At 37.2% G+C, this 13,288-nt stretch overlaps 1 protein-coding gene across 4 annotated transcripts in view; it reads right to left on the bottom strand.

The window, feature by feature from the left end:
- The window catches only part of LOC110115619, an 18,675-nt gene extending 5,621 nt beyond the window's left edge, over positions 1–13,054 (bottom strand). Inside the window, exons 1-7 of one of the 4 annotated variants that reach the window (XM_020848895.2) lie at positions 12,900–13,054; positions 12,401–12,563; positions 11,923–12,237; positions 8,311–8,505; positions 4,120–4,201; positions 3,988–4,029; positions 3,802–3,861 (exon numbers count right to left, since the gene is read on the bottom strand). In XM_020848895.2, the coding sequence (XP_020704554.1) occupies positions 3,802–3,861; positions 3,988–4,029; positions 4,120–4,201; positions 8,311–8,505; positions 11,923–12,023 (480 nt within the window). In that variant the 5' untranslated portion in view covers positions 12,024–12,237; positions 12,401–12,563; positions 12,900–13,054. Of the gene's footprint in view, positions 1–3,801; positions 3,862–3,987; positions 4,030–4,119; positions 4,202–8,310; positions 8,506–11,922; positions 12,238–12,400; positions 12,564–12,655 lie in introns of all 4 variants that reach the window. The other 3 variants (XM_020848894.2, XM_020848896.2, XM_028693361.1) reach the window with 3 other exon arrangements.
- Between the last annotated feature and the right edge of the window lie 234 nt (positions 13,055–13,288).

The following is a 13,288-nucleotide window of genomic DNA, read 5'->3' on the forward strand; positions in this document are numbered from 1 at the left end:
TCACGAGGGTTAGCACGTAATGGTGGCACAAATGTTCTCACAGTCAACATGAAAAGTTGGAGCAATGACGAATACAACTAGACCAAGGATCAATAGTGATATGCAAGCAAATATTTCGGTCTCCAACGAAATTGGGAGGACTGGTGTGCAGCAAACATATATTCGTATGATGATGATAATCAACAGTAGATAATAAATGTTGCAACATGGCTGCAGTCAATAATCAATCAATGGTTGAAAGATACATTGATCCGCTATAAGCAAAGATGATAGATATGTAGAGAATGTCGACTCCTACGAGTCCTCGTAGAAGATCATGTCGTACACCCGATGTGATGATCACAAACAAATTTCAAAAGACCACAACAAATGCAAGAACCTACGAGTAAAGCAGGAGATTCGTTAGTGCACTACAATCCCCCTGTAGAAAATAACAAGTAATGCATGACAGTCTACTTATACAAAGCAGCAAACAACTGATCCAGAAGCTGCTACGCCACGCCACCGGATCTGCAACATTCGTACAAGCAGACATAAGGCGTCTACAAATACTTTCAAAGTACCCCTGCACGTGCACTATAAATTGTATACACATAGGCACACTAAAAGGGGTAAATGTAATCAAATACCCGCATGGGCCCCGGCGAGCATGTTGTAGAAATACATGTGACGTCTAGGGATGCTGCGCGGGTTATTAAACTTGAACCCGATCCTTCTAAATAGATGAAAGGAGTTGACAGGGTTCAATTATAAAATGCCACCATGGGCCCCAGCGAGCGTGTTATTGGTACACACGTGACGTCTAGGGATGCTGCACGGGCTGACAAGTGAATTCTTGTTCGAAGTTTGAACCCGATCCTCCTATACGGATCAATAGGGGTCGACAAGGTTCGAACTCTCAAACAAGTACACGGTTGTGGTGACCGGTGTATTTGTTTTAATACATTCATATTAGATCTTCAAGGCCTATAACAATTAGAATTCACTAATAAGGGCATAAAACATACGAAATCCGATCCTCTATCAATGATACTAGTGATATTACCCCGAACACCCCGATGATGACCGTGTTGAATGCAGATGTCAACCGGAGGGGTTCCCAAATATTTTCAAATGTCTTCCAAATATCCAAAGCCCATTTCATTTCATAAAATCCAAAACTCCACAAAAATTCCAAAGATCATCTAGAATCCAGAAAATTCCAAAAATATTTAAAGATGGAAAAATAAATCCATCAACACTTAAAGCAAAATCCATCCACCCTCTGCAACAGTTTGTCGGGGCGGACAAATTAAAGTCCACTTCAGCTCACAAAGAGCCAAATGTCTAGTCGAAAATATCACTAGTATCTATTCTCAAAATAGTTTCCTGCCAGTAATGACGTGGTACGTGTCCTCTAACCGGCGGTTCGCCGCCAAATGGCACCGCAGGATAAACGGTTATGACCCGGGGCCCTCTGAGCCGAGTGGTTTTGCCGCCAAATGGCACCACAAAATACCGGTTATGGCCATCGTCGTCACGTTTCTTATTGGCATCAAATCCTTGAAATATGAATCAATAGGATATGATCGATAGGGCACAAAGCCCTCTGTTAGCTAAGGTGGATTCAAATTTATCCCCTTAGACAAACATCCAACCCAGGTCTACAAGGTTCCCTTGGACGAAGCAACCCATGGCTGCCGACAAGGATCCTTCTGTCAGGTTGGGTCGACTACCTCCTCTGACTAAGTAGACCAGGGACCACGATGGCCCGGGACGACGAAACCATGGGATCTTGATCGGGTCTATCATTCATTCCCCCACCATCCGCTTTAAGTGCTAGGTGGTGAAAATTTCTATTTTAAATATCAAACCCTTCCAAATTCAAACCCAATTTCCAAATCTAACACATGCTGCTACTATATGTCAGATAACACGTATCTCTACGTATCTGATTGACGACTAGCCTTAATCGAAAGTTCTCTCTCGTGATCGGGAGGGGTAATTAACTATAGAGGCATGCGCCTATAGGAAACCAGAACTCATATCATAAAGTCCTCACAAAATGAGGACGAAATCTCTGGGTAGTGTCTTATATACAAACCTTTCTGCCTTCCAAAATTTACCTCGGAACTTATATCAGTCAAAACTCCCTCGCCGAATTAAAAAGAAATCGCACGACGGGGAGGCCGGGGCCGAATTTTCGGAGCCCACACTCTATACCATGACAAGGAGATTGACCTGTCGATTCAAGGCATCAGCTACACAGTTGATACTATCCACTCGATGCTTCACAACAAAACTAAATTTCTATAGCAATACAACCCATCGGCTGCGATTTCGCTGCAAGTGCATAAATTACACTGGTTGATGATCATTAAACAATATGAACTCCTAATGGAGCAAGTAACGCTTCCATTATTTCAAGGTTTAGATGATTGCTCATAAGTTGAACATTACTACCAATGAAGGTAGCATCCGTCTCAACTTAAAAAGGTTTCTCAAATTTTGGGATAGTTAGAAATGGCGCCGAACTAGTTCCATCACATTAGAGAAGATGAGTGATTATTCTGGTCCCCAAACAAAGTGTTTAAGTTTCAAGCAATTGGTTAGTGGTGTTGCAATCATACTGAAGCTGTCATGAAATGTCTATAAAAATTGGGAAGCCAAGGAAAGCCACATGATTTGGCAATTTATAAAGGTGTGGGCCAAGATTGTATCACCTCAATCTTCTTGGGGTCTCCTTAAATATTAGGCCGGCCCGGGGGGGCTGAACATATTAAACCGGTCCCTCGTGGACCGGTTTTGGTTTACAAGAAGGGGAGGGGGGGAATAGATGGGTCCCTAAACCCTATATTCCCAGTACGGTGTGAAAAAAAGCAAAAAAGTAGGTATGCTTAACTAAGGTAAGGTAAGTGTGCATAAATGCAATTTAGAAAATATTAAAAACACTATGCAAATACTAAAAAAAGTATAAGGCCACAATAATAGCTCCCACCAACATAAAGGATAAAATAGAGAAAGGTGCCGATTCGATATTAGCCAATTAAAAAATATTTGTTTACCTTTTTCGAGTGGGGATATATCCCACTATGGTGTAACAAAAAGAAGAAAAATAATTATGCTCAACTAAGATAAGTGTGCTTAAATGCAATTAAACAAATATTAAGTATACTATACAAATACTAGACTAAGGATAAGGCCACAATAAAATAGCTCCAAGAAATATGAAGGGGGAACAGCGAAAGGTACCTTCTCACCATACAAAATGCTTTTTGCCAATACAAAAATTATTTTTGGGTGTAACAAAAAGCAGAAAAGTATGCTTAACTAAGGTAAGGTAAGTGTACGTAAGGGAGGGAGGGCTCTCTCTCTCTTCCCCCAAATCCACCACTCCCCCCCCCCCCCCAAAAAAAAAAAAAATTTAAAAAAAAAAACCAAAAAAAAAATTAAAGTTTAAACTCTTGATAAAATTTGATTATTTTCTTTTATAATTTTTTTCTTTATCCAATACTTGTTTCATTTATTAATACATTTACCAAAAAAAATATCAATAAAACCACAGTCAAACTTCATCTTTTTTATGAGCTGGTGTAACAAGTAATCCATTGCATCATCCAAAAGAAAGGCCCATATATAGGGAACATCATCTCATGATAAATAATATGCAAATTACATAATAGATAGCAAAATCAAATTCTAAAAAATCCGGCAACTATAGGATATGAAACACATTCTTTGTTCCAAAACATGCATGATAAATGGCCAAAAGTACAAGACTGCTAGCACCAATAGTGAAGATGAAAAGTAAGATCGACAGACCTTATCCACTGACCCAAGCTGCAAAAGTCCAAGAGGAAGCACGGGTAGAAGTAGAATTGTCTGCAGTAACAGCAAGTAAAGTCAACATACATGAGCGGGAAAGTGCTCTTGCAGATAAATTTTGGAGAACAGATAACCAGATTAATAATAATGCAGTCATCTTCCACTAGAAGAATGTCAAAATACCTTGATTCCTGCCGTAACCTGAAGTCCTAACTCTTCTGGATACTGCAAGCATATTAAATTCATACATGTTTAGATATAATCATAAAAGCGAGTAATATGATAGCTTCTAAAAACAGGAGACTTCTAGCTCACCTCTAAAAGTAGCTCAGAGTTCATCTCTCCAACACAAATCCACTGATGCCTCTCCATGGATGCCACCTTGCCAACAATCCTGCTAGAGTAACGTCTTCAATTTTCACGTTTTCATTGAAAAAAGAGTATCCTTAGATCTAAAGAGACTATTTGGAGGCATGTCAGCCTTGTTAGATTAACACAAATTTTGGGAATATGTTCGAAATTGAAATACCTATCTGAAGCCTACTCTATAGGTTTTCCTAAGTTCGTAATGTGTCCTTCAACAGACAAAATAGATGAAAATATTTCATCTAGTTCACTAAAACAGAGGACAACTGCACTAGTATGCGATCCAGGAGGTTCCTCAATGCAATTTGGGCTTGGCCAACAAGCTAGCCAAGATATATTGGCGCCCAAAATTAGTCTAACTTCAGGCTCAGCAATATCAAAGTGAAGAGCTAGACTATTAGTCAACCAAAAAAATTAATTGGGTCAATGGAGCATAAAAGGCTATACTGAAACTGCAAGATGGGTGTGTGCTCCGAAAAATTCCATAAGTGTGAGTTGTGTGTGTGATCCGGCCACTCTGCGCCATCCGTCTATTTTTCTTTTAAGTGTTTGTGTGACAATGACGGCAGAGAGTTTTAACGAGATTAGGTTCCGGGGGAATTTTCAGAAGGCAGATTGGGTTTTAGATAAGACACTACCCAGAGATTTCGTCATCATTTTGTGAGGACTTTTTAATCTGAGTTCTGGTTTCCTATAGGCGCAAGCCCCTATAATTAATTACCCCTCCTGACAACGAAAAAGAACTTTCGATTAAGGCTAGTCATCAAGAATGTCACATATGTTATGAACCTATCGTATAATAGCAATAGTTTTAGGGTTTGAGTCTTGGATTTGAATTTTAAAGTTTGGAATTTAGAGTTTATCACCATAAACTTAAAACTGGTGGTGGGAGGAATGAAGACGAGCCTGATCAAGATCCCATGGTTCCGTCGTCCCGGGCTGTCATGTTCCCTGGTCTACTTAGTCAGAGGAGGTAGTCGACCCAACCTGACAGAAGGCACCTTGTTGCCAGCCATGGGTTGCTTCGTCCAAGAATACCTTGTAGACCTGTGTTGATATTTGTCTAAGGGGATATATATGAATCCACCTTAGCTAACAGAAGGCTTTATGCCTATCGAATATACCGTATGATCCATCGCTCAAGGGTTTGACGCCTTTAGGGAACATACTGGCTTTGGCCATGATCGTAATATAATGGTGCCATTTTGCAGCAAAACCACCCGATCAGAGGGCACATGCCACGTCCCTGTTGGCAAGAGACTGTTTGAGGATGAATCAAAGTGATACACCCGACATGCATTTGCTCTTTGTGAGCTAAGGTTAATTTCAAATTTATCACCCCCGACAAACTGTTGCGGGAGGTGGATGATTTTTTAGTTTTGAGTTTTTTAGATGATTGATTTTATTTTAAGAATTTGGTCTGTTGTTTGATTTGAGATTTGACCCCTCCGGTTGAGATTTTCGATCAACACAGCCATCATCGGGGTGACTTTAAAGTCACTTGTATTTTAGTAGGATTTTGGGAGGCATTTTGTTATTCAAGTCGTGTCGGCTCCAGTCCTTTCGAGGATGATGAAACTTGAATATTTAACTGGCGCAGCATTTTCGAATCGTTAGATTTGAGATTTATATGCGACGATCGGAGCACATGCGGGTTGTAGTATTTGACCCTGCGCAGCATTCTCAGACATTTGTGTTTGCAGCTTTAAAATATTTGTCGGAGCGCATGCAGGGGGGGTAGCATTTCAATTTAAGAGATCACATTTAATACATAATGAGGCATTTTAAAATATTTAAATATGATCCATTGCGCAAGTGATTTCGTTTAGAAAATGGCCCTGGATTTCATTTAAGAACCTACGAATGCCTTCTGTCCGCTTGTACATATGTTGTGGATCTGATGGCGTAGAGAGGATTTGAAGTATTCATTGCATTAGATTTATACATATTTGTAGATATCACTAGTCTTATCGTCGATCGAAAATATGCATTTCAAAGTGTTTCCTCAATTGTTATTTAAGGACGGGTCATGTTCAATGTTGAAAGAGATCTATCAAGGTCCAAAGAACTCCCATACTATGGCTTTGTAGTCAAATTATACTCCCAAAAGAAGCTTTTGTTTCTTGCAAACAAGTTATAATTACAAATCTTTTGTCTTTAAGGATAGTTCAATGTGTATGATGGATTTGATCATTCAAGCCAAGTTCTTTATATTTTAGTTTAAATACAATTCCAAGTGGCTTATTGAAGTTCAAGTTCTTATAGTCATGTTGAGTGCAAGACATTGACGAAAATCTCTATTTGAATGTATCACTTATTAAGTCAATTTCAAATCAAATTAGATTTGAGTTCATTTGGAGTGTAGGTAAAACATTATTTGATCAAATTTTATTTAAAATTGATTTTAAATTTGAATTATATTCAAATCAATTTTAGATTTTGTCCAAGTGTTTACTGAAAATTTTAGTAGCCTCCCTGCGTCTCCTCCCCACCGAGGGAGAAATCCGGACGGCATCTACTGAATTTCTTCTTATCCAGACCTAAAGTCGACGATGTAGGGTCTTCAATTTTAAATCATCCCACCATGATCTAAGATCGACTGCATTGGGTCTTCGAATTTTGTTTCATCCTGCCCAGATCTAAGATCAATGACGCGGGGGCTTCAAAATTTTAAAACCATCTGCCCGGATTAAAAATCAACGGCGCAGGTCTTCAATTTCAAACCATCCCGGTCGGACCTAAGGTACGACAAACGGGGTTTTCGACACCTGTTGAAATACTCTCACCTCTCTCATATATATAATTACATATAATATATATAGAGAGAGGGATCGGGAAGAAGGGAGAGAGCCCGATCGGTTTGGATCGGGCTGAGTCCACGCACGGAGGCGGAGGCGTTGGGTTAGGGTCGGAGCAGGCCTCGTTGGAGACTACGCACGGTGTCAGCGGGTCCTTGGTCGGTGGGCTTCAAGCGGCTAGAAGTAGGCGTCGACGGGGGCTCGGTTCGTGGGCTAGGGCAGAGACGGAGAGGTGTCGGTTTGATTTGCTTCGGCTGGAGCAGGTGGAGGCTGGGGTCGGCCAAAGTCGGCTAGGGCGGAGGGCTCGCGGGATTGGCGTCAGAGCAAGAGGTAAGTCGCAAACCCTTTCTCTCCCTTGCGATTTTTGTGCGTGTGTTGGAACCGAATGAGAGAAGCGTTGTTTTTATGTCGTGAGTGGGGCGGTTACCTATTTTTGAACGAAAAGTTGCTTCGTTTTGGCGATAATCGTCGTGAGGTGGGACCGGGGGCGATTTTGTCGTGAGTTTGTCAGTGGGGAGCAGTTACAGTCAACAATGGGTTAGATCCCTAGATTCAACTCAAAAGGAGTTTGAATTTTAAATTCCCCAACTCCCTCCAAGATGCAAGGGCGGGTCACTACATGAAGGAGAAACGATCAACTTTTTACTGAATCATTCCAAGTCTAGATAGTGTTTGTTTATCTTTTTTTTTTAACTTTTGGACAACACAATGAATCAGGAAGCGACACTTCAGTCTTGAGCAATTATATGGAAGCCACGCGTCATAGTTATTATGAAACTGAATTAAAACATATTTAAAAACTAACATTTTTATCATTATTTTTAAATTTGAATAAAACACATGATGTTATTAGAATATAACTATTTCAAAAAAAATTTAACCATCACATCATGTATGTCATTTTTTTAATTTAAATTCAAATTGAAAGACAACTATTTTCATTATATAAAAAAAAATCAAGATATCATGGTTCAATTTTCATCAAAATGAACTTGAAAAATTGATGCATGTCAATTTTTCTATGACGTGTTCAACTAATTACATATAAATGTCTAAATATTTTGCTATTTTGTAATACATTTCACAGCATGTATTTTCTTTATTTTTGAATTAATTGCAAATCAAATTCACGTAATTTCATGTCAGTTAAATATAATAGAAATCCCATGTATTAATTTTTTAATCGCATCTTGATCAAACTTATCTTAGAATATCCTGAACCAATTTTCGTAATTTTATTAAATAGTACATTTCAAAAAATTTATCACTCTTAGAATTCACTGGAAGAGGGTTTATGTTCAAACTTCAAAGTAATAATGAGTTTCTAAGCAAGCAAGCATACCCTTCTCCAAGTAAGTATGAGAATCGTGTCATGTTGAAAACTGCCACTAAAATGGAACAGGCAGGAATATTTCCATTTTGACCGATAGCTTCACTGCCAAATGGATGATAGCTGTTGAATTCTTTGTATTGAGCATGTTCCATAGCAATGTCTAACTTTTTATCAATAGCATAAGAATCTTCGCATGTCAATAGCCTGAAAAGGAAAAAATAAACAATTAGAAGAGTTAAGGGTAATTGCTCAATTTTTGCATCTGCGTATGATACAAAGCAAACCAGCTTAAATAATAGCAAATACAAGATAAATAGATAACTTAAATCTTGTGTGAAACTCCAAGTAAGTTTAGGGGGAGCGGAGCAAGCCAAAGCACAGTTTTCTTCTACATCGTGCTTGCCCTAATACTCCACATGAGCAGTATTTACAGACTCCTAAGGTTTTTATAACCTATTCAACACCTAATAAAAATCTAATAGATCCAACTATTTAAAGTTACTATATCACCCATAACATTTATTTCTTAACAGTATATACAAGAATTAACTTGCACCATGGTTATTGTGGTTGTTGAATTTGAGCATGCAAGACATAAAGAGCTTTAGCTTTTAGCCAGTGCTAACCTAGTATGGCATTCCTAGGTCAAGTCTGCAGGTAATACATGACTAATGGTTATAAGAAATAAGATGCATCTGGAAAATTCTTAAAACTTGCTTCTTTTTAAAATTTTAACCATAGAGCAGCGATTATGGAACATATAATTTATAGCCAAACATTTAGATATAAGATAACACCTCTCTGTGGTTGACAGGAATCAATTTTAAAGAACCCAATGTTGGCTACTTGAAACAGTTCTGGCAAATGAAAAGAATACGTCCAATATGAAAAGACAAATTATTCATGACTTATACAGACAAATATATGGGATGAAGCAGCACGGGCATTAATCATAAGAGGCTAGATATGTGCATGAACCATACTGAACAATATGTACAGTGCATAAATATCTTAAATTTTTTTTTAAAATGTTGCATGAGAAGTAGGTTTCATTTGGCAGAGCATTTCTTTTTATTTGCTTTTCATGAACTGGCTTTTCTAAACACTACAAGTGCTAATATTTTGGGTGCTATGCATGTAAATCCCTCTAAAATAAATAAACAAACAAATGAGAAAGATTTAGGGAACTAATAGTGAATAAAGGAAGAATGCTCGGTCAGGGTGGCTGCTAGGGCATTATGTAAGGTTTAATTCTATTCTAATTTTGCCCCTTTGAATCGCTTCGATAAAGCATTCTCATCAATATAATTGTTATAACCAAACCATGGACCGGTTCGATCAAGGTTTCTCTCGTGAACAACTGATCTCACAAGCCAAACTACATATTTCCTTCGCTTAGATCACAACCAAGCAGCACGCAGCCTTGTGGTTGATTTAGACGCTTCTCTCTCTCTCCCCAACCCCGTGAATCACAATATTTTTTTCTCCTTGTGGTTGATTCTCCCGCTCACAGCCTTCCTCTCACCATTTAAGGCGAAAGAAGCCTAGGGCATCATTCCAACCCTTCATCCTCTATTGCAACAGCTGTTGAAATGCTTCCTTCTCCTCCCTATTTGTTTCTTTCTTGCAACAGCAGCTATCGGAGAACATTTCTCAATCTCTTCTCCTTCTATAGTGAGTTTTTCCCTCTTCTTCTCTTTTTCCTTCTCTCTTTCTTCTTCTTATGTTTCTAATCTCCTACTTAAAAGTTATTTCAATTCTAATGTGATGCTAGATTTAATTTGTATTAGTTATGTATAGCCTTAAATTTCTCATAGGATGAGTTTTAACTTGCTTTAGGAGGAAGCCTTATTTAAGTTTGATGTTTGATTTGATCAAACTCTATATTATCTTTTAGATGTATTATTAATCTAAGATTGTTGGTGGGGTATCTTTTAATTTTGATCATCATAATGTGCCTTGTTAGGACATAGGGTAGATCGCATTAATTGATAATTGATTTGGTGTTTATGGTGTGACTAAGATTAATTAGGATATTCAAAATTATGCCTCAAAGTGCATGCTTAATATTATTTTGGCTTTACTTCTTGAAGGACTTTAGTTTGATGGAAGCGTGTAAGTTGCAACTGAATTTGAATTTCATGTTGTTCACTGTGAGTAATTATTATTTATTTTGGGATAAATGTAACATTATTTTTAAGGGGTGATACCTTCGTTATTTGTATAAAATTCTTAGATATTCTAGATTGTCAACTCTATGTTAATTTTTTATTTATTTATGCATAACTGCAGTAGATCTTATTTAGATTCATGATGATCTTAGCAAATATAGAGGTAGTGTTACCATGATTAATTATTGCATAGCTCTCATTCATTTAAATCATATGACAACAAATTTTATTCATGCACGTTATCCCTGTTAAATGCAATTACTAGTATTTTTTCAAATCATATTGCTTATGAAATTCCTAAATTGCCATAGTAATTGTACAATGCACATGAAAATTTGCTTATTAAAAATAGAAAATTATATGCATGTGTGCAATGATATGTAGGTTGGTATAATCTTATTAGATATTGGCTAGCCAAGCCGATGGGCCCACAGAGTGACGACTCAATAGAAAATAGTTAAATTTCTTTGGGTTGGTGTTTTACCTTCCCGATAATAGGTATTTAACAAACCGACTATAGTTATATATGTATAAATGTATAAATACTTAACATGAATAAAAAAAATGTATAAATACAAAACATGACATGAATTGAAAATAATGAATGACTAATTAGTCAGTTTTAGGTACAATGATACCTAATGTGATTGCATTTATAAGAATTGAAAGTATTTGACATTAGTAGTACTTTGGCATATACACTTGAGCACTAGCATACTGGAATCTATTGTATGAATCATGGCATGTGACATTATTATAGTGACACGTTGACTTTTTACTTCTACCTATTGATTAGTCATGCCTCGTTTTCTTTGTCATTTATGTTTTAATAGATAAGACTTATTTGTTGGGTTTAATTTTTCAAACTCACTCATTATCTCTTAATAGCAAGTCTTAACAATGTGTTTAGCGGATCGTCACGTCAGGAGCAGATTTATCAGTAGTAGATTATATTTGGTATTTTATATTTTATATTAGATTATTATGCATTCGATTTTGTGGGTTAGGTAGTTTCATGTTGTTATTTCTTTCATACTCGTTTTGCTTATATTAGTCATATTACTTTGATATATTGTTATTTGAATTTATATTAATGAAATGAATATTTGATTTCATTTTCATTGTTTACTCTGATATATTATTATATTATTGGTTTATGCATTTTTCTTCTTGTGAGAACAAAAAAGGTCCTTTAATTCATTCATCGCATCCTGTGTTGCCGGATATACCGCCTTCCAGACCCGGGATGTGACAATAACAAGTACGGAAACCATATTGCAAATTATAAAGCAATAGATTGCAATATAAAAAAACAGGCTGTTGGATCTACTTTTCACCAGCTTTACCACAATGTATGCGATGCATTTACATAGCAATGCAAGGTCAAAAAAATGCACATCACTTAGCTTCTCTTAAAAAACAGAGGAAAAAAAAGGCAACCGAAACTTACATGTGGTTCTCATCTCGAAACTTCCAAAGAATAGCATATTTCCACATAGAGCGGTGGCAAAGATTCCTAAGCAACTGATTCAACGCAGTGGCAGACCCCATAAGCCCTTAGGCCTTAGTAACTATATTCCAAAGTCAAAAGTATTATAAGTTCAAGAAACAAGACCAACCACCCTGCCTCACTAGCTCGCTCGGTAGGAACCTCGGCCTGCTTGTTCCCTACGCAAACCAGTTCTTCGTTCAATAGGTGGTTCTTCTAGTCCAAGCAGCAGAAAGTCCATCACGTCTATTTTTGCTTCTAGTATTAAATTGCCCTCTGATATTAGATTCAACAAGTAATCAGTTCACATTTAGTGCAAAGAAAGATGAAGAAAAATCTCACCAAGTAAATAATACGGCCTCTTAGAGCCAGAAGCTGTTTATATTGATCAAAACATCTATTAAAATTCAGCACTTTTTACCCAAGCAATAAATAATACCTTCAGATGTATCTGATTTTAAATCAGTTCTTCGAGCGGCAACATCCTTTGAGCAAGGGATTTACCAGGAAAAAAACACTCACTTTCCAGGATGAAGGAAGCAAGTGAATAATCCAAAAACTGCTTATAGAATTTTACAAAAATCTCCCTCTTTAATCTTCGCCTGCAAGGACATTCATTTAAAGGAAACCTAAGTTCCTAGCCTCATCAAAGATCCAAAAAAAAAAAAACACAAAGCATGTAACCGGTTACTACCTCTTCGAACTAGCAGTTAGCTCGGGCTTAACTAATAAAAAGATCAAACGAATAAATAAAAGGAATTGAACGCGGGAGGGATTATTAGAATGATCCACGAAATCCGCAGAAAGAAAAAAAAAAACTTGGAGGATTAGCTTGACAAACAGTCAAACAGATCAGTTCCGACACTTACAAAAAGCATAATACATCTCAAAGAAGAAAAGATGTGCGCTATCTCAACGACGCGGAAGAAGACGCTCACACTGTTCCTTTTTCTTCTCCACCACCGCCCTCCACTCAGAAAATACGAGCTCCCCCAACACAAAATGCCGTCCTTTTTTCTTCTTTCCCCTCTCAGGCTTCGAAACCTGAAATTAATAAACGGCGTGGGAACCTATACGTACGATTACTTTGGTTCCCAATGAGCCGTCAAAGTTTCATAGCTTTGGGGTTGCGGGAAGTTTTTGACAATCCATAAAAAAAATAAATAAATAAATTTTATGTATATGATACATATGAGTTTATTTTAATTTACAGGACTAATTAAAGTTTTGATAAGCTACCCATACGGAAATTTATTATGCTAGAAGCGACCCAAATTAAAATTTACGCATGATTTTATAAATTTTAGGATCATTTAATTCTAAAGTT

This window comes from Dendrobium catenatum, unplaced genomic scaffold (assembly GCF_001605985.2).
Source record: "Dendrobium catenatum unplaced genomic scaffold, ASM160598v2 fragScaff_scaffold_264, whole genome shotgun sequence".
Classification (NCBI taxonomy): Eukaryota; Viridiplantae; Streptophyta; class Magnoliopsida; order Asparagales; family Orchidaceae; genus Dendrobium; species Dendrobium catenatum.